This window comes from Peromyscus maniculatus, chromosome 1, assembly GCF_049852395.1.
Source record: "Peromyscus maniculatus bairdii isolate BWxNUB_F1_BW_parent chromosome 1, HU_Pman_BW_mat_3.1, whole genome shotgun sequence".
Taxonomy (NCBI): Eukaryota; Metazoa; Chordata; class Mammalia; order Rodentia; family Cricetidae; genus Peromyscus; species Peromyscus maniculatus.
In genome coordinates, this window is record NC_134852.1 from 196,490,092 (window position 1) to 196,517,444 (window position 27,353).

The following is a 27,353-nucleotide window of genomic DNA, read 5'->3' on the forward strand; positions in this document are numbered from 1 at the left end:
AATTTTAACTCTTTATAAATCCTGAGCACATCTAAAGGCAGATAAGGTTGGAGTCAGGAGACTGCACAGTAAGAAAACAGTAGCTAGAACTCCACAGCAGATGGATTAGGAAAAAAACATAATCTTGGAATTATCTGTTTTTTTTTTTTTTTTGTTTTTTTTTTACAAAAAGACAAATAATTTCAGCCTCCCCTGGCTGTGTTATTCCACTTGAGCCGCTTCGCTGCAAGGACAAAATCAGAACACAAAAACCATTACACTCGAGGTGGCAAAGAAACAATGGGAATTTATCTCACAGTTTTGAAATCTGAGAAATCCAAGATCAAGTTCTGGTTCCTAGACGGCTGCCTTCTGTGTCCCCTTACGGCAGAAAGGGTGGGAGAATCTCACTCAGGCCTTAGGTTCCACCATGACATAATCATTTCCCAAGTCTCCCCATGATCTTAGGGATCAGGAATTCAACATACAAGCACACACTTCAGTACACAGCACTGGCCGAGAAGTCATCTCAGTACAGACTCGATGCATTTTTAAAATAAGACTTGAAATTCAGAGTCTTAAGTCACTTCTGTATTATTTAGCTTTTCTAGAGTTAAGTAATTTTATTATAATTTTGAAATAGCGGCTCAACTAAGGGATTAAAAGAGCTAACTAACCCTCAATACAAAAATGGTTTGACAACTTAAGTTATCTTGTGTGTTGTTCTGGTGTGAATTTCAATTACTGGCTATGTGTCAACAAGATAAAGAGCAGATGGTTTCGAGAGACTAGACATTGCTTACAAATACATTATAGCCAGACACTTACATATCCCATAAGTCATCTGCTCACTATATCTCTCCAAGTCAAGCTGAATGCTTTTGTGAAAAAACTCCAATTTAGCTTTGAGTTGCTGTGATGCTGAGATCAAAGTATTCTTCATTTTTGTCAAGTTAGCATTATATCTAAGAAGACTTAACCTAAGCCATAGCAAAACAAAACAAAATTATCAACATTCAGAAACATTGAATAACAATTTGCAAACATACAATATCCAAACTCCAAAACCTAAGTTTCCATTATCAAATCATGAAAAACAGCTGACCTACTTCCTGCCTGTGATGTCTGTGACAAACCATCTTCTACTAAGGCACTCAGGAACTACTATTTTCAAGTCATTATAGCCAAATGATTTTAGATCATTAATAAGAAATCTGTAAGTCTGGTCAGAACGCTGCATTTCAATGGAGTCAGGTGATGGTCCAGTGGGCAAAGTGCTTCCTTGCATGCCGAGGACCTCAGTTTAGTACATGGCAGTGTATGCTTGTCACATCAGTGCTCAGCGGCATGAGGAAACAGGCAGCGCCTAGGAGCTCATGGGCCATTCAGTCTAGCTGAAACAGTGAGCTCCAGGTTTAGTAAGAGATCTTGCCTCAAAAATTAGGTGGGAAAACAATAAGGGAAAGATAGCCAACATCAACCTCTGGTTTCCACATGTGCATCCATTCACATGCACATAAACACATTATTAAAAAATGCTCAATATTTTAGCCTTGTCCCCAGTCCTGCTCAGTGAGAACTGGCAAGAATCCTTCTTGAGTACATGATACACGCAGCACTCTGCTTAAACCCAGAGCCCACTTACATTGCTGCTCTTTGCCCCTGGAAGAGCCTGCTGTAGTCCTCCTTTAGCCCAGACACATAGTGCACTGCTTCAGCCCACACTTTACGCAGCTGTATAATTGGAAGCTGTATCTTGCTGTCTTGAACTATAAGCAAAATGGTAATAAGGGAGGTAAGCTACTTTCAAAGACATTATGGTTTATTCTTTGTTACTTCCTTTCCAAACACTATTCCCATAGATGTTAAAAAGGATCTACTGCCTAGCTCTAGATAAAAGGGTTGTGTGTATGAATGATATAACCACTTCTCTCAAAGAGCTTGAGATTATTCCTGTATATTTTTCTTTTACATTTGCTTCTCTCCAGCCAATAAGTCTCCTTTCCTCTTTGCTAATCCAAATTCTTTTTTTCTTTCAAGCTTTGGATCAAATTCCATCTCCTCCATAGTCCACCAATCTTTTCCATTCCTGAAAAGTATCTATCATCTCCTGAACCAGCTCAGCTTCATCAAATTTATAGGCTAAGCTGTGTGTACATATCTGAACACACATAATGAAGGAAAACTGAAAAGCAGGTTTGACCCGTAGTGGGCTTTCATTCTCCTGTCTGTAGAGCCCTGTCCTCAGGAAGGGAAGCCTGTACCAAATGAAGGGTCTGGTGGTAATTTAAAATCTACCTATACACCTTCCATACTACACTAAATCCATTACCACCACATATAGAAACCTCAACTAGGAGACACTGATAAAACACTAAAAGATCATATTTATTAATCATGTGATTTCGAGATTAAAGTTTAGCCAACTAGATGGACTTTACTTACCAATATAATTTACACAATCAGATAAACTTCTGGATGCAAATGGTCCTTCATATACAGTCTTACTTTTATCAAACAAATAAACCATGTAGCTATCACAGCCTCTCTGAAAAGAAGAAACAATTAAAATGAAAAGATTCTTGAAAACTCTAGATTTTACAAATACTTACACGCCATATTTCCTTCTTTGAAATGCAATGAACAAGTCAATGTGCATTCGTATATAATTTATAGACATGAAGCCTAAGGGTTAGTAAAAAGATATATGGGGCCAAAGTGAAAAGTGACCACCAGACCCAAAAGGACAAATACAGCAGGTGTGGAGAGAGGGTAATGCGGTCCGTGTAACAAGAGAGCAGGAGGACTGTTTGGGGGTAGGAAGACCAACAAAAGGGCAAAATGGATGAGGAATAAAAAAATACTATGGTGAATATACATGCATAAAAATACCATAACGGGCTGGAGAGATGGCTCAGAGGTTAAGAGCACTGGCTGCTCTTCCAGAGGACCTGAGCTCAATTCCCAGCAACCATATGGTAGCTCACAACTATCTATAATGAGATCTGGTGCCCTCTTCTGGCATATATATATATATAACAAATTTTTAAAAAACGCCATAACAAAACCCATCATTTTGTCTGCTAACTTAAAAAGTTAGGAAAAACAGAAAATAATAAAGTTTTTCTAGTTTTAGCAACTAAAAGCCAAAAGAACAAATACAAAAGGTCATATCGGTGAATGAAACACTCTGCAATTATCAAAAGGAAAAGATTAGGTACCAGAGTAATCAAAACACAGGGTAGGGTGAGGGGCCAGCCTTGGCTACACAGCAAGACTCTTTCTCAAAAGGCCCAACAAGAATGAAACAAAGTGCTTACACACCCTGTAACACTGATAACACTAAAAACATACTACTAGAGTTGGGGAACCAGTTTATCAGTAAACACTTGTTATACAAGCATGGAGACCTGAGGCCAATCTCCAGAACCCACATTTTAAAAAAAACAATTGGGTCTCATTCCACCAGCTTAGCCTAATCAATAAGTTCTAAGTCAATGAGAGAGCCTTTCTCAAAACAAAGAAGATGATTATTAACAAGGAATGGTGACTGAGGTTGACCTCCAGCCTCCATAGGCACATGTGTCCATGTATACCCTCATAAACATATGCACCTACACAAACACATAACTATACACACACTTGCATGCAAATCTACAGAGATGGAAAGTACATTAATGGGATGGGTAGAATGGAAATGAAAGAGTTATCGAACATGAGGAATAGAAATATTTTATACTGATTAAAATTTATTTTTGTAAAGTCTATGAATTAATTTGAATGAGTAGATTATATGGCATGCAATATATGCATCTATAATAAGAAGAAAGAAAATGAAAGGTTATAAGAAATTTTTTTTTTAGACAGGGTCTCTCTACATAGCCCCGGCTGGCCTTGAACTCACTATGTAGACCAGGCTAGTCTTGGAACTTACAAATGCTGGGAATTAAAGGTATGCACCACTATACCCAACTGTGTATGTGTATATCTAAATTTTTAGCCACAGTTTCTATAGCATAGCAGAGTAACTACAGTCTATATAAGAGTTATATATTTTAATATAAGTAAGGAAAAGAGTTTGCAAGTTCTAACACACAGAAATGGTAATGAAGGGAATGAAATGCTTATCTTAGTTTAATCATTGCACAGGTGTACACATGTACTGAACTACTATACAGTGCTCCATAAATAAGTACAAATATCAGTCAACTGAAAACAAAACAAAAACCTGTGCAGGAAGCTCAGGCCTGTGGTTCCAGTTCCCTTCGGCAAGAAGACTGTGAGTTAGAGGCCATTACGGGCTATACAGCAAGACCCTGATCCACAGCCCTCCCTCACCCCCACAAAATAATCTCTTACAACTCCATCTAGAACACACTGAGAGGCTGGTTTCCGAGGATCCAGAGAAATTCCTGTCTCTGATAGAAGTTCTTGAGAACCGGTACTTATTCCCGTTTCACGCTCAATACGAGACTGTAGTGAATGAAAACTTTCATCACATGGTAACAGAAAAGAAATGATTTTTGCAGAAGTCATATTTAGGATGTGCACTATCTGTATAAATAAGAAAAAAATATGTTTATTTACCATTTATTACATAAAAATTCTGTACAAGATACTAAAGGGAAAATCTAAGCAACAGGCATTACTTCTGTACTAAATAAGGCTCACTCCTCCAAAGTAATAAAATCTTCTTTAATTACAAAAATGACATTTTACAAGACAAAGACTTGAATTTGTTTTTCTAAATATATAAGGTTTGGTTTCTGGGTTTTTTGTTTGTTTGTTTTTGTTTTTTGAGAAAGGGTCTCTCTACTGTCCTGGAACTTATTATGTAGAGCATGCACCTGCCTCTGCCTTCCAGTGCTGGGATTAAGGGTTTGCGCCACCATGCCCAGCCAGATATTAGTTTTATCTAATAAAATTCCCAAGTTCTAAGGATGCACAAAATCAAGAAATAGAAATGTTAGTTTAAAAAAGTTACTTAACATTATTACAGAATTTTATCAAGTTTCTCATAAATGCCAACCACAGAGTAAAGCATTTTCACACAGCACCCCAATACTTAGATCTTCTAATCCCCCTTTTAAAAGAAGGAGAAATGAGGCTTCTAAGAAGGTGAAAATTTTGTTAGGGATCACACAGCTGACAAATGGTAGAGCGTGGATCTGAACTCTTAACTACCTTGTGTTGCCTCCAAACAATCATCTGATAGAAACGATGGGCTTCTCTTTCAACAGGAAAAAGCATTATTATTCTCCCAAAGCAACCAAACCCTAAAAGTGTAGTCTGCCTAAGGGTCCAAAGACAAAAAGAACAGTCTCATACTCACTCACTGGCTCAGTCAAAGAAATGGATGAGAAATTTTGGTTTAATTAATGGTAACAGAAAAAAATCTCTCTCTCTCTCTCTCTCTCTCTCTCTCTCTCTCTCTCTCTCTCTCTCTCTCTCTCTCTCTCTCTCTCTCTCTCTCTCTCTGTGTGTGTGTGTGTGTGTGTGGCTTTCTCTTAAAATTTCTCCCATGTTGCCGGGCGGTGGTGGCGCACGCCTTTAATCCCAGCACTCGGGAGGCAGAGCCAGGCAGATCTCTGTGAGTTCGAGGCCAGCCTGGGCTACCAAGTGAGTTCCAGGAAAGGCGCAAAGCTACACAGAGAAACCCTGTCTCAAAAAACCAAAAAAAAAAAAAAAAGAATACAAAACAGGCAAAATAGGCTAAAGGTCACCTTTCCCTTTGTTAGATGTGAGATTTGCAGAAGATGGAAAATAAGAACAAAGAAGTTTCATACATTATAGACCCATGAATTCTGCCTGTGGAAAAATAGGCTGATGACTAAAAAGAACAATTATGTCCCTATACCCAAGGTTATGTATGTCCCTTGGTCATGTAGCTTACAGAACTAATCACAGGCCCCAGTATGCATCTTGAAAAAACAAAGCTGTAAAAGGAAATTAAATGACCCTACTGTGTGTAAAGAAAAGCAGATGGTTACCTAGAAGAGCACTTGTTAAGGTTCTGTAGAGTAGAACTAGGACAGGAATCTGCCACACCGAAACCACAGACAGCTGCCTGCCAGTGCAAAGGAACTGGCTGAAACAGACTGGGCTTGCTTAAAACCTTGTTAATCAATTATAAAAGAATCACTGCTTTTGGGTGAAGATGTTATGGTGAGAAAATTAATACAAATAAAAATGTTTTTTAACTACTTGTGGGCTTCTAAGAAAAACATGTAACTTGTGATCATAATTTGATTTCTTCCTGGGTAAAGATTTTAATTTGTTTTTGGAAAATATGTAACTTGTGGTTGTGAGGTAATCTTTTCTTTCATAGAAATTTTTGTCTCAGGAGGTAGAAAAGGGGTAAGAGAAAAATAAGAATAGTAGAAGAAAAGCACCAGGGAAGATGGAGAAGGAAAACAACACAATAAAAGAACAGAACAAAAAAAAGAACAGAGGAGAACAACCAGCAGAGAGAAGAATAAAATGAAGAATTAAGCTTTGGCCTTCAGAAAAAAAGTCTCCTGCGTGCGTATGCAGTTCTGCTGACACACCTCCTTTGCAGTTTCTCTGACCCGCTGAAAGCTGGCCTTTCAGCAGCAAAGAGTACAGACAGGAGCCACGTGGGAGCCTTCCTCACCAAGCCAATCCAAGTACAACTCAATCTAAATGAGAGACACAGTAATGGCACCAATCGATGTAGTACAGGGAAATCCCAAAGACACTTGAGAAGGCTACTTAGACCATCCGAAGACACCTGAAAAACCTAGCTAAAGAAATAAAGTATCCACTCTAAGAATATAATGTTCATTTTTAATGGACACCAGGAAAAGATCGCTAAAGTAAAATCCATGTTCATTTTCAACCCGTTAAGGCCAATGCAGTTATTCTAAAACACACGCCATTAAAACTGACCTTTAAGTTGAGAATGTGATCCATTAATACAAAACATCTTGGCTGCTTCAAAGTAAGATCAATAGGTCCCCCTCTCTGCTGTGGGTCCCAATTCAGCATCAATTGTAGCCAGCTTTCCATGGGCTCTACAATTAAACTGAAAAATGAACAAAAACTGTGAATACCATTATGTTCCAATTAAACAGGGAACTTCACAGGCTGTCCATCTCCTTGCCCATGACTTATCAGTACCATTTATCTTACTTTCAAATAATTCATGTAATGACAAGGAACAAGATTTCTTCCATAAAAACAGTCCCAAATCCCCATGTCACTTTGTGACTGGCAAATCCAAAAGATGAGTCCAACTCCAATCTTCGGGAAAGCCATTTATTTACTTCTTCATTCTTTGGGCTTTCTTAGCATCTAAGGCAATCCGTTGATTGGCAATGGTTCTCAGTTCCACAATGTCTGTGCTATCCAATAGGATAATCACTAATCACGGTGTTATTTATATTTACAACTCATTTAAAATTGAGTTCCTCTGTAACACTAACCACTCTCCTCTCCAGCCCAGGCAGCGTTGGGAAGCAAAGCCAACAAGCATGCTAAGCGAACACTGTACCGATGAGCCACATCTCCACCCCTAACGACCTTTCACATGCTCAATCAGTCTCACGTGACAGACAGACAAGGCTTTCATCCTCATGCAAAGGTCTACTGGATAATGCTACTTGAAACAGATAACTATTCTCAAAATTGCCTGACCTTCCACACTTACCTACAAAGGTTGTTTGGATGAGGTAAATGGCTACTAAACCTAACTTCTCCGGTCATCTCTTCACATGCGAATATACACTTTGGATCTTTCTTCTTAATCTTCTCATGCCTATAAAAACAAGACACCTTAGTTGATAACTTGATTCTCACAGATACTCTCCAAGTTTCTTGCCATTAAATTTTATTCAATTCTGTGTTAAAAGACAGTTTCACCACTATAGAAAAAGAAAAGGAAACAACTGAATTTTTCTATTACCACTAATTATGCCAAAGTTTTCATCATTTCTTACCAGGTAAACGGCTGCAGATGATGCAAAAAAGGCCTATATCCAGCAATACATTCAAACACCATGGTCCCAAAGCTCCAATAATCCACAGTGGCTGTGTACGGCTTATTTTCAAAGAGCTCTGGGGCCTTAAAATAGAAAGTACTTTAAGTGCCAACACTGAAAGAAAAGAGCTACTATTGTTTTGAACTACTATATTCATTGCCTTAAGAAATAACAATGAGAATTTTAAGTAATCAAATCAAAGAAATTTTGTCTCACCAAATACTGTAATGTTCCCACAAAGGATGTACAGAGACTTCCTTGATCAACATCTTTGGCATAACCCAAATCAATTATTTTATGCATTATCTGTGAATATTAAGACATAATACATATTAAATTGTTGAAAAATTTGCAAAAGAGAGGTAGGTTGGGAGTGTAGCTTAGTGACAGATAGCTTCCACTGCATGTATAGGGTCAGGGTTCAATCCTAAGCACAGCAAACAGTAAAAAGGTGAGCCACTGAAATGGCTCAGGTACCTGTCAGCAAGCCGGATGACCTGAATTTGATCCCCAGGACCACATGGGAGAAGAACAAATCCCGCCAAGTTGTCCCATGACCTGCACCCAGGTCACAGCACAGGCATGCACTCATGCACACAAAATAATAAAATAAATGTAACTGGAAAAAGAAAGGCAATAATGTTTCTATAAAACTGGAGAGGAGATGGTAAAGAACCTGGGCTCTGGAACAACACAAAAGGGTAAAGTCTGATAGCCTGAACACTATTTAACTAGTTGTGTTAATCTTTTTGTTGCTGTTCATTTTTGAGGCAGGGTCTCCACTATAACCCAAGCTGGCATCAAACTTACAGCAACCCTCCTGCCACAACCTCCCAAAAGCTGGGATTACAGATGTCAGGTAATATGTCTGGCTAACCATATCATCTTAATCAAGTTAATTCACCTCTGGCAGGTTCCTACACAATTAGATCAACATTCCTAGTCCAGAGATGAGCAAGACAGAAGCGTCTCTAAGGAGCCGTTGTTCTGTAGAGAAGACAAAAATCTAACCCTGAAACTAGTTGAGGGGCTGAAGAATTGGTTAAGCAGTTAGGAGCACTGTTGTTCTTGCAGAGGACCCGAGTTCAATCCCAAGCACCCACACAGCGGCTCACAACATCTGTGATCCTGGTCCCAGGGAGTCTGATGCCTCTTCTTGTGCCTCCACAGCACATGCGGTACACATACACATAAAATACAATAATAATAATAATAAATCTAAACTTAAAAAGCCCCTACAGTTCAATACAGTGAGGACTGCAATAGAAAACTTATACAGTACTGTGTATATAGAACTAATAAGGACACTAAAATCTCTAAAGACTTAATATATCAGGAAGACTAAACAACAGGCATGAAACAGTCTTCAGGTTTCACTTACCTTCCCACCAACATCTTGAAGAACTATATTTTCAGGTTTTAGATCTCGATGTATAATTTTGTTTTCATGCAAATATCGAATCCCAGATCCTAAATAAAATTTCAAGTGTATTATGAAGTAACAGAAAATACTGTTTAGAAAATCATCTCACATTTTGTTTGTTTTTGTTGTTAGTGTTTGTGAGACAGGGTCTCGTGTAGCCTGTCTGGCATGAATTCCCTATGCAGCTGAGGATGACCTCCAATCCCTAATCCTCCTAGTCTACCTCCCCAGTGCTGGAGCTGCAGATATGCACCAGCACACTCAGCTTTTCTTAGACAGGGTCTCACTAGTAGGCGTGCTGGTCTTGAACTCACAGAGATCTATCGGCCTCTCTTCCTGAGTGTTAGAATTAAAGTTGGGTGCCACCATGCCCAGCCACGTTCAGTTTTCACCTCACATTTTGCACAGATCTACACTGATGCACAAATTTATATGTCCAGAGGCTTGGAGATGGCTCAGGGGGTAAAAGTGAGTGCTCTGGAAAGCATGAGGACCTGAGCCCAAATCCCCACCCCACATAAGAAGGCAAGGAAGGCTGTGTGTGACAACAACCCTAGCAGAGTTGAGAGAGGGAGAGGCCATCTCAGGAGCTGGCTGGCCAGCCAGCCTAGTCAAAATGTTAAGCTGTCTCAAAACAATCAAGTACAGCAGAAAAACAGAACACCTGACATGCTGCTCTGGCCTCCACATGCATGCTCCTGTGAGTGTGCAGCAACAATCACATCCACATACTGCACATACAACCCCCCCACACACACACACAGTAATATGATCCATCAAAAGTGCATCACCACCATTAGAGCAGTTCAAGGTTTCTTCCCCAAATGTTCAGTTACATCAAATAACACTGAAAATTACAATACAGACCCATTTAATTCACTGAAATCAACATTAAAAGCAAATGAAACAATTAATTCTTGGGAAACTCCCTGTAAGCCCTACAGCCTTTCCTCCAACCTAAATCACATCCCTAGACCGCTGCCCGTGACCTAGGAAGAGCAGCAACCCCAGACACACACAGCAGCTCACGTCTGGCTTCTGAGGTTTCTCAAAGGTCTAAATCAAGTTACTTTAGGGATTTTTCAGTAGTAATTCTGATTAAAAAGGGAATTTCATCCCAAGATAACCTGAGGACCTATCCAAGATGTAACTCCACTATAAACAAAATTACTATGAGAGTGTTGTGGGGAGGTGTGAGAGGGGATGAAATGACTGCCATTTCATACCATTTTTTTCTGTTGTTGTTCTTCTCATTGGAACATCTATTAGACAAAGATACATAGCCAAAAAAAAAAAAAAAAAAAAAAAAAGGGCTGGAGAGATGGCTCAGAGGTTAAGAACACTGACTGCTCTTCCAGAGGTCCTGAGTTCAATTCCCAGCAACCACATGGTGGCTCACAACCATCTGTAATGAGATCTGGTGCCCTCTTCTGGCCTGCAGGCGTACATGCAGAGAGAACACTGTATACATAATAAATAAATAAATCTTAAAAAAAAAAACCAAAAACCAAACCAAACCAAACCAAATCCCAAATAGAAACAAATGCCAAAAATGTATTAGCTCTAACTAACATCATTAGAAACGGATCTTTCTTTCTTTCTTTTTTTTTTTTTTTTTTTTTGGTTTTTCCAAACAGGGTCTCTCTGTGTAGCTCTGGCTGTCCTGGAACTTACTCTGTAGACCAGGCTGGCCTTGAACTCACAGAGATCCACCTGCCTCTGCCTCTTGAGTTACTGGGAGTAAAGATGTGCATCACCACTCCCCAGCTTTTTGTTTTATAATTTTTTATAAATGTTAAAAATCTACATGCTTAGCCGGGCGGTGGTGGCGCACGCCTTTAATCCCAGCACTCTGGAGGCAGAGGCAGGCGGATCTCTGTGAGTTCGAGGCCAGCCTGGTCTCCAAAGCGAGTTCCAGGAAAGGCGCAAAGCTACACAGAGAAACCCTGTCTCGAAAAATCAAAAAAAAAAAAAAAATCTACATGCTTTGTAAAATATACAGACAGTTCTCCTTAACTTCTAAGCAGTACACATAAGTTTTTGTGGACCAAAGGGATATTAATTAAATCACAATGACATTTTAATATTAGTTACATACCTATGTCACTCAGTAAAGAAAGTATCTGGCTTTCTTTAAGTCCACAACAATTTTCTGGTTTGTTGAGTAGCTAAAGAAAAACAAAAATAAATAAACAAGTAAGTTTACAATTTTATACTATTGCTGAGTAGCAACAGCAACACATATTAATCACTTACTGTCAAAGGATATTCAAATGAAAAAATAAGTCACAATAAAGAAATTATAAGGATTGGGGGATGTGGTACATGTCTATAAGGCCAGCACTTGGGAAGACGGGGCAGGAAGACCATGAGTTCAAGGCCAGCATGAGCTACACTGAAAGTCTGTTTCAAAAGTAGTAACAATGACAAGAGATGTAAGAGAAAAAAATGTCACCAAATCCATACTGAGGTTGAGTGATTTCATGAGAGGCTCATAGAAAGTAAATAAAAGGGCAACTGCACTTGAAATTGAAAAATGCTGACAAAGACAGATACATTTAAAATTAAACAGAAAGAATAATTATAAGACAGCTCGTTTGTTGTTTTCTTTCCTTTGCCTCTCTCTCTCTCTCTCTCTCTCTCTCTCTCTCTCTCTCTCTCTCTCTCTCTCTCTTTCTTTCTTTTTTTGTGTTGCCATGGCTGTCCTGGATCTCGCTTTGTAGACCAGGCTGGCCTTGAACTCACAGAGATCTGTGTGATTCTGCCTCCCAAGTGCTGGGATTAAAGGCATTCGCCAACACCACCTGGCAAAAGACAACTTTTTAATAAGCCTCACAAATGTTGTATTTTTATTTAATAAGGCCAACATAGTCCCACCTTGGAAAAAGCAATAAAAAAGCATGTTCCAAGCCAGGCAGTGGCACATGCCTTTAATCCCTGCAGTCACAGGCAGAGGCAGGCAAATCTCAAGGCTAGCCTAGTCTACAAAGCCAAGTATCAGGCCAGCCAGGGGTACACAGTGAGACCTTGTCTTGAAAACAAACAACAATAAACCTGGGGTGTACGTAGTGATTAGGTGTTTGTTTGTTTGTTTGTTTTTTGTCAAACGGCACAGGCTAGGTCATTTGGAAAGAGGAAACCTCAAAAGAGACAACGCCTCCTTCAGACTGGCCAGTAGGCAAGTCCACGGGACATTTCCTTGATTAACAATTGATGTGGCAGAGCCCAGGCCACTGTGGGAAGTGCCACCTGGGCAGGTGCTGATCCTGGGTTGCATAAGAAGCAGACTGAACAAGCCATGGAGAGTAAGCCAGTAAGCACTGCTCCTTCATGGTTTCCACGATAGTTCCTGCCTTGGTTTCCCTCAATGACGGACTATGATCAGGACATGTATAAGCTTTTATTTTCCCAGGGTGCTTTTGGTCATGTCTTTATCACAACAATAGAAAGCGCTGAGGCTGGGTTAGCAAGTATTTTCTGGAAAGAGCCAAACATTAAGTACTTCAAGCTATGGAAGCATATAACCTCTGTCACACTACTCAATTCTAGAGCTGTCCAAGCAGCCATAAACATGCACAGTGCTGTGCTCCAGCTAAAGTGTATTTACAGACCAGGCGGCAGGACAGAGCTGTCTATCCTTAGTCTCGATGGTCGGGCCACAGGATTCAGACCCTGCTAATGCTTGTGATATACTACTTCAGTATCTCCAGACATCCACACTACCTTCCGGAGATCTCCTCCAGAACAGTACTCCATTGCCAGAAGAGGCACGTCGTTAATTAAAAAATTCAATTCCTCTGGAACATCGCAGGCCTTTACAACATTTGCATGGTTCAACCTAATAAGGAGAAAATATTACAATAAAAAAACAGTTTTCCCATGAAGAGGGATTGGATTTGAAGTGATAACTGGGGATTAACTAGTGAGATACGATTGGTTTTATTTACAAAATTCTAAATTCTGATTTACTGCATTTAATCTTAGCTAAAAGGCTAAGACGCTATTAATTTCTGAATTGTCTAATTAAAATAAACAAGTTTTACAAGGAAAATATACCTAAAAGTACCATCACTGTTACTATATTTCTGTGTACTAAGCAGTATGTTCTTTACACGTATTAACTGATTTACTTGTCATAATAATCTTAATACAAGTATATTTGTTAACAGTATCATCACCCATGAGATAAAAGAAGCACAAATTGGTTAGTCAACATAAGACCACATGGCAAGTCTGTTATCAATGATGATTTAAACCTGACAGTCTGGCACCAAACCCTACATCACACTGCCTCTTCCACAATCACAATCGTCACCCTAAAAATCTGGACATTTCCTTCCAGTTTTAAATGTAAATACAAATACAGTTTTTTCAATAAATATGACTCACATTATTTACTGACTTCAACCATTCCTAAAAAATTTTTTTAAAGGTCAGAAGAGGGCACTGGACCCGCTGGAAACACAGTTACAGATGGTTATAAGCCACTGTGTGGGGACTGGAAACTGAGTGTGGATATATTTTTTTTTTTTTTTTTTTTTGGTTTTTCGAGACAGGGTTTCTCTGTGTTAGCTTTTCGCCTTTCCTGGAACTCACTTGGTAGCCCAGGCTGGTCTTGAACTCACAGAGATCCGCCTGGCTCTGCTTCCCGAGTGCTGGGATTAAAGGCGTGCGCCACCACCGCCCGGCCTGAGTGTGGATCTTCTACAAGAGCAGTAAGTGCTCTTAACTGCTCATCCCTTTCTCAAGCCCCATAGTTCTTTTTGTTTAATGTAACAATCTATTATCATCTTTGTGATCATCCTCACAATGTAATAGACCCCGATACAGTAGTGTCTCATGTCCCAGGAACTAAGGAGACAAGTGCATGAGGGTTTGAGAATTTATAGTAAGTTTGCCTGGTAATTCTGCCACATAGCCAAGTGTGAAAGCCAAAATAAAATGAGTTGAGCACAGACTAAAGTCAGAAAATGCTTGTTTCAAATCCAGCACTAGCTGTATGACTGTGTGTTTCACCTTTCTCATCTACAAACCAGGGCAATATCCAGATACCCAGCTGTGACGACCACCACAGGATGGTCTGTAAAGCACACTACTTATGGAAGCACACCCTTAGAGTTCAAACAGATCCACTGTCCCCTCAAAAGTTCCGTTCTGTTCTACTTAAGCATACACACTATTCTTAGTGACCCATTGCTAACAGAATGTAGTGGAAAAAATGAATATGACTTGTAAGGCAACTTCCTAAGTGATATATCAGTTTTTTTCTTATTCTCCCCATTCAGACCATCGTTCTGGGGAAGCTGGTTGTCATGTCATTAAAGCATGGGCATTTCCCCGTGGAGAGACTCCTTTACTGAGGAACTATGCCCCTGGCCAATAGGAAGTGAGTGAGTCTGGAAGTTAATACCCAAGCCTTTGTCAAGCCTTCAGATAACTGTAGCTCTAAAGTCAACATTTTGAGCTGTCTCAGGAGAGGCCTTGAGCTCAAACCACAGTTAACTCAGCCATAAACTAGATACTAAATAGTCACAGTTTAAGCTATGAAATTTTGGAATAACTATCTATAAAATAATAGACTCACTATTTAATAAAAGTTAAGTAGAAAACAAATGAAGATTTATAAACTAGTCATAAAGTTGCTCAATATTCAGAAGAAAAACTTAAGGAGCCAGGTTGAGAACATTATTTAGCTGATTTAAACTATAACTTTCTTAGTCATAATGTGATAAAATTATCTATAGTAGAACACATACATTCAATAACAAAATCACATTACCAAAAAGATCTTGAGAAAAGTCGACCCCTGATCTCTTTCCCTACTATTGAAAATTGAGTGGGCTGTAGAACTGAAGAAATCGAACTCATAGCACACACTTACTTTTTCATGATGTGGATTTCATGGCACCATCGTTCTCTGTTTTTGGTACTTAACTCTAGGCGACAAGACTTAATTGCTATTTTGATATCAAGTTCCTGTCAAAATAGAAAAGTCAATAGAAAATATGAATAAATTAGGTTCTTGTACAGATTTACTTACAATCAAAGGAATATCAACCCAGGAAAATAACACGCCTTTTAACTTTACTAATTGAACATATGATCCACAGCTCTCTTTAGCCACCATTAGTTACATGACCCATAATACTATTAAATCAATGATTTGAAGCTATCAAATATACCATAGTATATAAGCATAGTATATAAGACTGAGGCAGACCCTCCAACAGGTCTCTTCAGAAGATGATATACTTTTAATAATTTAGAACTACTGCTAGACCAAACACACTACGATTCCATTTCTCTAAGATCTCCTCTCCAAGCTTAGTCAAGATAAGAAACAAGGACCCCAAACTCTAGTATAAACAGAAAGAAGAAAGTAATTCAGGGCTCTCTAACTGTAAAAAAGCAAGAAATAGTTTTCATATCTCCAGTCTAATGCAAAAGCTCCAAAACTAGGTCCTAACCTCTGCATTTCAAACGACATGGAAAAACATCCAAGAACTGTACTTCTGTTCGAATAAATAAACAAACCTAAGACCTCTTGCCTGTGACTAGTCATTTCACCAATTCTGCCCGAAAATAAAACTATCCCATGCACATTTCAGAAAACAGCCAGCCTGTATCATATTCTAATACAGTTAGAACCAAAGAGGCTACACTGCGTTAAGAGCTCAAAAGAGCGTCACAGATGTGACACTTCTGACGCCATCCAAAGGTGTGGTAAAAGCCGTATGAGTGGTGAGAGCAGCGTCCAGGGGCTGGAAGGGGAAGTGGGCAGCCAGCGTCGCTTAGCCGGGAGAGTCTGAACTAGGAGCCAGGAGGAGAAAGAAGGCTGAAGGCAAGGCAGTGTCCAGTGCAGGGGCTGGGGCTGATGGAGACTAAGAGCTAGGGAGCTTTACCACAGTGCTTGCCCACTTCAGCTTTCGTTATAAGATAGGCATCTGAGAGCAGTTACAACCTATATAAACGTTTGCCACCATGGAGACCCCAGCACAGCTAAGACAATCGGCCCAATTTCTAACAGGAATAAGACAGGACGTCATCTACTCTGTATAGGTCCCAACCACGAGAGATCCTTCAATGCCTTGGTTTATATTCCACCTACTCCGTGAAACTCAATCTTCTCACAGAGAATATGCTCTGGGGAAGTTTGAAGTTGCCTAACAACAAAAAGACCTGTTTTTTAAAAATGAAACTAAGTTGGGTGTGGTAATATGAATCTATAGGCCCTGCTATTTGGAAGACTGGGGCAGGAAGAAAGTTTGAAAATGCTAAGTTAATTTCTTTACTTTTTGGAGCGTTTAAATTGGATTCCTAATTTGAATTATGATTCTCCAAGCAAAGGGCCAGTATATGCAGTATTTACCCAATGTATTTGAACACTGTGAAGTTGCTCCTCGGTATGTAGATGTCAGCATCTAGGACTTCCAGAGGATGCTGAAATCTGTAGATGCCCAAGTCCATTACATCAATAGCACAGTGTTTACATATAACTTACATACATCCTCTCTGTCTGTATATATGTTTAGTAGATGCATTCCCTGTGATCCCAAGTGCTAGCTGATCCGATTATGTTCAGTGTATGGCAGGATGAATATACAGTACTGAGGATAGAACCCAGGGCCTTGGGCATATACTTTACCACTGAGTTACATCTCCATCCCATATACACTTTTTTTTTAAGAAAGGGTCTCTCTGTGGCTCATGGTGTCTTTAAATTGAAGACAGTTCTCCTACCTCAGTCTCCCAAGTGTTCCCACCATGCCTGGCTTCTACATTCTTTAATGTATTCCATGGAACTAAGTTTCTCAAACACCCCTGAAGAAGTTCTTCCCTACCCCCTAGGACAAGTTCTTTGGCTAATCACATCGCCAGTACTTTCAGTGTCTAGGCTCTTACACTGAACTTACGTTTATTTCTGAGACAGTCTTTTCCTACATAACTCACGCTGACCTCAAGTTCAAAACCCTCTTGCCCCGGACCCTAGGTGCTGGGATTACATTTGTAAGCCACCAAGATGATCTGTGCTGTGTTCTACGTCCATCCCTCCCTGAAATGGACATTTCCTTCAGGGTGGAAAATACTGTTTTTGCTGATTTGGGCACCATCAGTGCCCAATACAGAAACCAGCTAAATCATGTCACGGCTTTTCTCCTGTCCTGAGAGGTATGCATGAAATACTGGAGCATCGCTTCTACAAATGAGCTTACTGGAAGCAGTAAACACACCCGTAAGATGTTACTAAAATGCCTATACTCGGCTTACTGTCTTTATTCTAATTAAACTTATTCCTCACATATGGTTTTCCAGAACACCATTTTCTCTTACAGTTCCTCTTTTTAAGTCCAGTTAGTATGTGATAACTACAACAACGCAAGCACAGAACAGTGGAGAGCTATTTCAGGACAATTTCAGTGCTTACTCTAGCACTTACTAAAAATCTCTATTACTATCTCACTTAACTCTCAAACAGACCCAGGATGTATATACATTCTTCCACATATTTTATAGACAACAAATCCTATACTTCAATGATTAGTGTTCAAAAATCTGTATGTTACAACATTCTTCAGGAAAGCAAAACCCTCAATGGTAATGCACTGCTTTGTATGGGTATTACTTTTCTGGAGAAAAGATCCATAGTTTTTATATTGTATTATCAAGAGACTCGTGACTGAAACGTGATTACCTGGGGCTGAGGATGTAACCCAGTGGCAGACCATTTGCCTGGCATGTGCAGGGCCCTGTACCACTCCCACCATCCACAACATTAAAATAAGCAAGGTGACTGCTAGTTTTAAAAATCTTGTAAAAGTACAAGTAACTGCTGTCACAATGGTTAAATGTTTTGAAATCAAAGCAAATTTCCCGAGCCTGATGTTAGCTGTCCTTTACAGAACAAACCCCATAGTCTCTTCCCTTCCCTTTGAAGCAAGGATCATTTTCCCCACCTTACCCTCGCACTGGTCCTTGCCTGGAATGCTGCAATTCCAGAGTCGGTCAGTGTTTCCAAAGGCTCAACTCTGGACACCAGGAAGGACCTTCCTTGTTTGTTCAAGCGTGCGCATACACACACACTGGACACACACACACACACACACACACACACACACACACACACACACACGACACACACACACACACACACACACACACGCGCACACACACACAAACACACACTCATACACACTCCTCGTCACCCGACACAGCTTCATCTCACTCACTGTCCAGGGTGGCACTCGGCCACCAGGCTCACACGCACAGGATCTCACCGGCCCCTGGCACTGCCCAGGGTCTTCCCGACCACCTCTCCCACCTTGACTGACAGCCGGGGTTCCAGGGACGCCCCGACAGATCCAGCGCCACCGCTCCCGCCCCCCGCCTCACCCGGTGCTGGTACAGGCAGACGTTCCCGAAGCCGCCGGTGCCGAGCCGCTCCCGCATCTCCCAGGGGCCGCCCGCGCCCGGCCGCAGCCCCGGGGGCCACTCCATGGGGCGGGAGCGCCAGCCGCCTCAGGTTTCGCCGCCGGTCCAAGGCCGGTTCCGGGCCGCCGAGGCTCGCGCGTCCTTCTCCTCGCGAGACCTCCGCGTCACTTCCCATAGCTGCACTTCCCATAGCTTCCGCAGGAAAAGTCCCGCCCCGGCCTTCTCCTGATTCAGGGTGCTGACACTGCAGCAGGCTGAAGCCAGCGATGCTAATGTCCCCAAAGTGTAAGACTCAGCATAGAATCAAATTCTCAGTGTCTGTATGCAAGCCGATGTTGTGGGTCACTGGTAATGAGTGGTCTTCGATTCGTTGGCTCTATTTTCATGTATTCCATGCAATTGGAATGTCAGACTTGATGGTAATAGCAAATGCCACTCAGAACACATCCCTTCTGGGATTGGTGCTGGCGAATGGGCTGGGCACCAGCGGGTTGCACTGTGCCCTTTTAAGTGCCCTGGGCATCATCCAGGCTCAGAGGACCTTCGTGTGTGGGATTTTTATTTTATATTTTGTGTATGTATTTCAATGAGCTCTTTGAAGGTTTCATGCGTGCTTTTATTTTAAAATATATCTCTCTCCAAACCCTAAACTTCCTATTTGTCCCTACTCCGTCCACATTTCATCTTTTTTCAGAGCCCTGCCCTCTGCCCCTCCAACCCTATCACTTACTGGTAAAGACCACCGTAAACATGAAAGAAAACTGCGCTAACCGGCCGGTTGATTCATTGGCCTTCCAAGTGCACTATGGTCTCCTGCGCATCTGTTCAGAATCTCTCCTATAATCCCAACCACCCAAGGATGTGATGTTATTCCCGAGTGAAAACTCTTCTTCCGGACTTGTGAGTTTCCCTTTGGACCTCGCGGATCTTGATGCTTCTCCGCCTTGCTGTTTCCGATTGCCTGAAGCAGTGGTTCTGGGTTGGAGTTGTTATTGAGGTGTGCTACAGGGCTGCAAAGCCAAGCTTGGGGGTGGTCTTGGTCCAATAAGGCATACTTCTGAGTAGTGCATTGTTTGTATTTGAGTGGATTATCTGCTTCATGGAACCTAGGTGTTTTAAGACAGGGTCTCATATAGTCCAGGCTGGTCTAGAACTTGCTGTTCCTCCATCTGATTCAGGCTTATAGCACTTCACCAGGCTGATGCTAATAACTCAAAAGCATAAGCCTCTGCATAGAATCAAATTCTCAATGTCTGTATGCAAGTCAGTGTTGTGGGTCACTGATAATGGGTGGTATTCAACTAGCTGGTTTTATTATTTTCATGGAGTCCATGGAATTGGAATAGCAGATTTGACGGTATTAGCAAACGAGCCCCTGAAAACACACCCCTTAGAGCAGAGCAGACTGTCATGTGTCAATATGAAACCTCATTTGCTGTATATGACAGCTACGAGTACTTGGAGTGTCCAGTTTCCACAGGTGGGATGTAATTTCATAATTCACACTCAGAAGTGTGAGAGAAAACTACAGCCAGGATAATGTTGACTGGGCAATCCAAGTTGGTTCCTACAGTTAGTTCACTTTTTAAATATTCTATTCTCCCCCCCCCCCCCCCCCCGAGACAGGGTTTCTCTGTGTAGCTTTGCGCCTTTCCTGGAACTCACTTGGTAGCCCAGGCTGGCCTCGAACTCACAGAGATCCGCCTGCCTCTGCCTCCCAAGTGCTGGGATTAAAGGAGTGCGCCACCACCGCTCGGCGTAAATATTCTATTCTTAAAACACAACTCAAGGTTTGTTATTTTATTTTTGTTTTTTGAGACAGGGTCTCTATAGCCCTCTCTGACTTGGAACTCACTATGTAGACCAGGTCTCAAACTCACAGAGATCTGCCTGCTGAATGCTAGGATTAAAGGTTTGGCCTTTTATTATTTATAACTGTAAAATGGTTTATCTCAGGCTCCATAATCATCAGGTTCCAAGACTGTTTTTTGTTTTTATATGTGAAATGGAGGTCAAGAGATTTTTGTGAGAACTAAGTGAAAATGTATCTGGGCCTTAAGTGGCCAATAAATAAGAACAATTATTTTCTTCTGGCTTCTGAATACACAGCATTCTCCTGTGGTCACACTGCACCTGCTCCATGGACTTACTGGTCACGGGATCACTGTTTCCTTAAATCTTAGTCATCTTTATTGGGACTAACTGTACTTCCCCTATTTTATTTTGTAATTTCACTATGGTCTATACCCTGATGAACTCTAGAGCCCTATCACCAACCTAGATCTGCATGAGTTTGAGAATTATCTAAGAGCACTCTGGATACATCTGTTAGATAAGTCAGCTGTCTTAAACATCTAAAATCCATCACCAATCCTGATCTGCATGAGTTTTAGAATTACCTAATGGCAATCTGGACATATCTATTGGATGACTCAGGTATCTTAAACATCAAAAACAAGACATTCAAAGAAAAACTAATTGTCTTAACTCTGCCACTTCCTTCCCCAGTTAGACTATGAACTCTCTACAATAGGTGCCACGCTGGGGCACTCAATGGCTATCCTCTTGGAACTTGGAAAACTTCCTAGTATATCAGTTAAATATCTGAAAGATGGAATGGACTTTTATGTGAACAAGATGATGGATGCTGTGAGAAAACAATAGCCAAGGCCACGAATTTCCCTTCCCCAGACTGAGCTGCCTGTGTTATTCTGGGATAACTGCTAGGCATAAACTGTGGTCTCTATTACATGCACGCGCACACACGCGCATGCACACACAATTTCATTTCAGTGGTGATAAACAACGTAAGACATTTGTCACCCTTAGAAAAGCATTCCTTTTTTATCATTTACAAGATTTGGGGATGGTTATTTTTGCTTTTGGAGGTAGGGGTTGAGATGGGTCTGTGGTAATATTTTATTTGTGCAACCCAATAAAGTTTATCTGCAGATCAGAGGAAGAAGCCAGCCACTATATTAAACATAGAAGTCAGGCAATGGTAGCACACGACTTTAATCCTATCGCCCGGGGATCTGTCTGGATCTCTGTGAGTTCAAGGCCACACTGGGAACAGAGCTAGGCAGTGGTGGCACACACCTTAAATTCCAACACTAGTTAACCATGGAGGTCTGTATAGACAGACAGGAAGTGACAGCTGAGCAGGAAGAGGAAGTAATGTAGCTGGACAGAGAGCAAATGAGAGAGCAGAACAGAAAGGCATATAGGCGTGGGTATACAGGAAGTAGGTCTCTCTTGGAGACTGAGGTGTTGGTGAGGTGAGGTTAGCTTGTGGCTTTATCTATTCCTACGATCTCTCAGATTTTCACCCCTATATCTGGCTCCAGGTTTTTATTAATAAGACCATTTAGCAAATCCGTCTGCATGGGTCTCACATCAATAGCCCAGACTGGCCTGGAACTCACTATGTAGACCAGGCTGGCCTTGAATTCACAGCAATCTTCCTGCTACAACTCCTCAATTTCTGAGATTACAGGCATGAGCAACTACACCCAACCTCAAAGGTTCAAAGATTTGTGAAGAAACACAGCTCTTCTTAGAAATACGTAGCAGACATTCTTCTAACACACAGTTGCATCTCAGAGTGACTTTCCTAGGTCTCTTGCTGCTGCAAGCAGGTTCCATGGGGATATCTGGAACAGAGGCAGGGAGGCAGCCCCCACAGGAGACTGCAGTTTCATTTGAAAAACAGGCTGTAACAATTTCCCGCGACGTCCATACAGTGCCTTCCCTTTGCCTAGTCATCCAGGGTGAAGTCAAAAGGTTCAAAGTCTTTCCGGAAGCGGCGAGCCAGGGTCTCCTCCTCTTCCTTACTGACTTGGCACTGCCTCCAGTCAGCCTTGTCAGGAATATTGAGGATGGCTTCACTGGCCAGCACCTCCCTGCAAAGAGCACAAAGAAGAGAAAATCCGAGTAGCGACTGAAACACACCATTCCTTTGTCCCTCTCCAGCCAGCTCCCCTCAGTCGCATCTAAAGAGTATGCAGATCTCTTACTACTCATACTGGTCTCCGGCCCTGACTGACATCTCTGCTGTTCTATCTACTGAAATCATTGCCTTATTGAGTGACCTCTCCCACCCCATTTATTTCTCCTTCCCAGGAACAACTCGGAGCCACGATAAAGTACTTAGGGAAAGAATACCACATACAAACTAGACGACAGGCCCTGGTGTCAGAAAAATCAGAAAGTGAATTTCACTCCAAGCTCTGTGACTTGATGTCTATGACTTGAATACTACTTCTTCTTTTGTCCTTGCTTTAAGGCTCACTTACAAGAACACCTTCCTGACAGGATTTGGTACAGTACAGAAGCCATACAACCAAAGCACATTCCCAGCAGCTGTATCTTTTCTTAAACTATAGCTTTGACATTCTGACTAGACAGTGAGTTTGCTGAGGGCATGGTTCAGTCACAAAATCCCTCTACCTGTCCCTCTAGGCGACTCTCATTTGTATGAGTGCACCAAGAGAAGTTCAATGTGAAGAAACAGTTTATACAGGTACATATACATGCAGCTTCTAATTCCTCATGGTTTATATTAATACTTTTAATTTATTAGAAACAGTTTTATATGGCTCATCTCAACTTTGAAGGTACAATAAATAAAAAGGTGAAAATGAATCACAGTGGTCCTCTGAAAGTCAAAGGATCTAAGCTCAAATTTTGATTTGCCTGGAAACCTTGAACATGTTTCTTCATATGTAAAATGAAGATATAACCATTTTCCCTATTAAGTATAAAATGTATCAATTGTATATTACAGTTTATAAAACATAAACAACTACCATGATCACAAACCATTTTGTGTACTATACATGGTTGTGGGTATTGGCATCATATGCCTACTATGCCTATCTACATCTGTTGCTAAGGCAACGAGATTAAACCAGATATTTGGAGCATTTAACATACTTGTTCTCATTTATCCATTATCTATTTGGAAATAAAAAAGACTCTTATTTGCTGGATTTATGCAATGAGGCGAAGCTTTCCAAATCAGTCTAGGAATGGCTAAAGGCTCACTCAAAGCCCAGGTCAAACCATTGGGAGTGGTTGGAGAAGCTGCAAATCAGAGATCAGCATCAGATCACCCACTGTGTGCATTTTCTACTTCCCTCCATACAGGCTTTCAGAACAATGCAGATAACAAGGTTATTCTCATCTTGGTGTTCACCAGACTAAGGTTTGAACCTTCAACTGTGTGACCATGGCGTGCTACTTAATTCATCTTAAGGTACCAATATCCAAGAGTAGCCACTAGCCAGATGCGGCTATTTAAATTTAAGCTCTAATTAATTAAATAAAATTAAAAATTCAGTTCTTCAGTTCCATTCTCAATTTTTTTTACTATGTTTATTTATGTGTATGGGTTCATGCATGCTATGGCACCCATGTGGTCAGTTACCTCCTACCATGGAGGTCCCAAAGATCAAACTAAGTCACCAGGCTTCGCAGCAAGCCATCTTCATCTCACTGCCTACTCAGTCTCATTTTCAAGTATCCTACAGCTACATGTAACTTGCGATTATTATATTAGTGCAGCTTTATGGAGCATATTCATGTTGGTATGAAGTTCTGCTGGGCACTGCTCCAGAGTATCATTCTTCACACTGGCAACTGGGATTACAGGATATAAACAACAGAACTGGAAGGTTAAATGAGATAATGCATGTGAAGTTTTTACCAGTGTCTGACCCAGCACATGCTCAATGGTAGCACTTCATTCCAACAGGAGCGCTCTCATCCTGTCTTTTCCCTCTTGGGTCTATCTCTTAAGTTCACTTTCAGGCCTTTCATGGCACCTTACATTTAGCAGAAATAAACCCTTCCTTCTCTGAGTTTCTAAAGTACAGCGTTCCTCAGGATTCAATCATGGTACTGTTCAAACTCTAAATCACAAACTGTTAACACTGATCCGCCCTACAACTGCAAGCTTCTTGGGATGGACCATTCCCTAGTTGGTTTTTCATCGACTGTCCATAGAGCCCATCACTGTGTTCAGAGGTCTAACGAAATAACTAATAGAGTGAAAACAAACAAACCTTCCAAATTGCAAAGGAAAATTCTTTTTAATTCTGTGGAAAAGCTTTTCTCCTGTGTCGAGTTCAACATAAAAATACGCTGCTCCTGGCTGTGCAATCTAAAGTAAACAGAGTTGTATGAGGACAAATAAGATCAAATTTAAAAGGCTCACTTATCTCCTGCAAACTCTTAATTTAGCAAAGAATTTGGTCTAGAAAATAAAAAAAAAAAATGAGACAGTATAGGAGCTGGAGTTTAAAAAGCCAATATATTTCCAGTGGTACCCATCCTTCTAAATTCCCATTTTAGGAGGTGTCTAATTTGTTTGTTTAATTCATGTGGGTTTATATATGTGTGTACCTATTCTCATGTGTGTGATTACATGTGTGGGTGTATCCACATGCCTGGAGGCCAGAAGACACTGGGTGACTTTTTCAATTCTCTCCACTTTACACTTTGAGATGGGTCCTTCACTGAGCCTGCAGCCTTCCAGTTTGGCCAGAGATCATCCTGTCTCTACCTCCTCAGCACTTGGATCACAGGCACGTGTCCCAGCACTTGACCTTTACAAGGCTGCGGGAGATGAAACTCAAGTCCTCACCAAGCCATCTTCCCAGCCCCATGAAATGTCTAATCCCTTATTCCTAGGAAAGCACTAAGACTCTGTGATAATGATGTCTTCATCTCTAGTCTTACCAACATCCTGTTTTCTAGTGCCAAACAGCCCACTATTTAGTATTTTTGGAATAGCTTGGCAGCACCTCTGATTCTGCTTGTCAAAGCCCAGATCTTAACTACTCCCTGAGCGTCACCAGCTCTTCCTGCTTCACCTGCTTGATGTCTGAGTGCTCTGGAATCTCCAACAGCTCTATCTGTTGCTCCTGGGCCTGGGTGATGAAGGCCTCTTTAATGTCATCTGTGGCACAGCAGCTGAGGGGCACAGGAATGACCTGGGTTGGTATGGAGGAACAGAAGAAACTCTTTGAAGTGACTCCAAATAAATTATCTTTCAAGTCTCAGAGGAGTAAGAAATTCATCACTGGGGTGGAGAAACCCCTCAGCACAGACTCTCCTCAGGCCAAACAGCCTCCACCGGCCTGGCTGTAGGACTTAAACTTATGAGAACGAGTTACTTATGGGAGCCAATCTGTCATCAGAAAACTCTCAAGAGAGACTCTTTGTCTCTAAGACTTTGCTGGCTCCTGCATAATGTATGTGGCAGAGTCAGGCCCATTTGAACACTTAACAAATGTGCCAGAAAGACGCTACCACCAGAGAAACAAATCACTCAACTCCCAATGTACCAGCCCCATGCTAGCTGGAAACTTATTTCCTACTGCTAAGCCTTCATTCATGCTGGACTTCCACACAAAATATCTATGTCTTACCCAGCATGGCCCGTGTCTTTATCTGCCTTGGAACCTTTCTTAATTACCCTCTTTTTCTAAACAGGGCATACAGCATCCTGCTGGTCACTTACCCCCAGCATGAACTTCCTGATGATATCTCTAGGATTATCAGCACACTCCTAGCCCTCTAAATGACCACTATTTGAATATTATCATGAATTAAAATTCAATACTGATGTCATAACTATTTAAATATTTATCAATCTCAAGTCCCCATAGTGATTTCCAAGTTCCTGGGCAGAAAACACCTACCTGAAGCTGGAGGTGATGGCTCCTATAGTTTCTTTCAAATAGAACACAGCGCTTCCCTCGACTCTTAAAGAAGCGTTTCAGAGTAGCCTTATACTTCTCCACTTCTTCCACCACCTCTGCTGAGAGCTCCACAACTGACTGGTAGTGTCCAATAGGCAGGATGAGGACATGGTCATCAGACAAGCCTCCTTTAGCCAGGGCGAGGTAGCACTAAAGAAGAACCACAGAGGCAAGACAGCAAGGCTACATAAACATGTTCTTCCAGAGAGAAACACCTGTACATACCCAGTGAGCCTGATGTACAGCAGAGAATGCTCAAGATGTGCCCCCCACCCACCCACCAGACAGGATGACGGGATCTTGCTGTGTTGTACAGGGCAGCCTCAAACTCACAATCCTCCTGACTCAGCATCCCAAGTACTGAGACTATAGCCCTGTACCACTACACCCAATCCAAGATATTCTTAACAAAAATTCTATTTTAAAAGATTGATTTTAAAGGTTAAAACAGGAGCTGAAGAGATGGCACAGTGGTTAAAAGTACTGGCTGCTCTTCCAGAGGACCCAGGTTCAACTCCTACCATCCCACTGTGCTCACAGCCATCTGTAATGCCAGTTTCAGGGAATCCAATGTGCTATTTGGCCTCTGCAGGCAAGAGATATACACACAACGCAGCAACATATCCACATTCATACATACATTATTTTTAAGGGTTAGAACAACATTCTTAAATATCTTCTTCTTTTTTTTTTTTTAAACAGGAACAAATGACCTTTTATTTCATACAGAGATACAAAGGCAATTGTGTGTAGCAA

General features: G+C 41.2%; 2 protein-coding genes and 1 non-coding gene across 10 annotated transcripts in view; all 3 read right to left on the bottom strand.

Annotated features, from left to right (window-relative positions):
- Chuk (component of inhibitor of nuclear factor kappa B kinase complex) overlaps positions 1 to 18,976 on the bottom strand; it is a 35,419-nt gene extending 16,443 nt beyond the window's left edge. Inside the window, exons 1-13 of one of the 3 annotated variants that reach the window (XR_013048363.1) lie at positions 18,793 to 18,964; positions 15,284 to 15,378; positions 13,126 to 13,240; positions 11,501 to 11,570; positions 9,361 to 9,449; positions 8,196 to 8,285; positions 7,938 to 8,062; positions 7,649 to 7,756; positions 6,889 to 7,024; positions 4,339 to 4,533; positions 2,425 to 2,527; positions 1,625 to 1,748; positions 808 to 959 (exon numbers count right to left, since the gene is read on the bottom strand). Coding sequence is in view for 2 of the 3 variants with exons in the window: in XM_042264019.2 (XP_042119953.1) it covers positions 808 to 959; positions 1,625 to 1,748; positions 2,425 to 2,527; positions 4,339 to 4,533; positions 6,889 to 7,024; positions 7,649 to 7,756; positions 7,938 to 8,062; positions 8,196 to 8,285; positions 9,361 to 9,449; positions 11,501 to 11,570; positions 13,126 to 13,240; positions 15,284 to 15,378; positions 18,793 to 18,897 (1,507 nt within the window). In the remaining variant the exon portion in view is untranslated. Of the gene's footprint in view, positions 1 to 807; positions 960 to 1,624; positions 1,749 to 2,424; positions 2,528 to 4,338; positions 4,534 to 6,888; positions 7,025 to 7,648; positions 7,757 to 7,937; positions 8,063 to 8,195; positions 8,286 to 9,360; positions 9,450 to 11,500; positions 11,571 to 13,125; positions 13,241 to 15,283; positions 15,379 to 18,792 lie in introns of all 3 variants that reach the window. The other 2 variants (XM_042264019.2, XM_042264026.2) reach the window with 2 other exon arrangements.
- Positions 18,977 to 21,809: 2,833 nt separating this feature from the next.
- Positions 21,810 to 27,353, bottom strand: part of Cwf19l1 (CWF19 like cell cycle control factor 1) — a 31,068-nt gene continuing 25,524 nt past the window's right edge. For all 6 annotated transcript variants that reach the window (XM_016006640.3, XM_042264046.2, XM_076563146.1 and 3 more), the window contains 4 exons: positions 26,538 to 26,747; positions 25,707 to 25,826; positions 24,897 to 24,994; positions 21,810 to 22,733 (listed from right to left, as the gene is read on the bottom strand). In XM_016006640.3, coding sequence (XP_015862126.2) covers positions 22,589 to 22,733; positions 24,897 to 24,994; positions 25,707 to 25,826; positions 26,538 to 26,747 — 573 coding nt within the window. In that variant the 3' untranslated portion in view covers positions 21,810 to 22,588. The remainder of the gene's footprint in view (positions 22,734 to 24,896; positions 24,995 to 25,706; positions 25,827 to 26,537; positions 26,748 to 27,353) is intronic.
- LOC121827014 (small nucleolar RNA SNORA12) lies at positions 26,008 to 26,152 on the bottom strand. Its single transcript, XR_006069162.1, has one exon. It is a non-coding gene; the product is annotated as a small nucleolar RNA SNORA12 (small nucleolar RNA).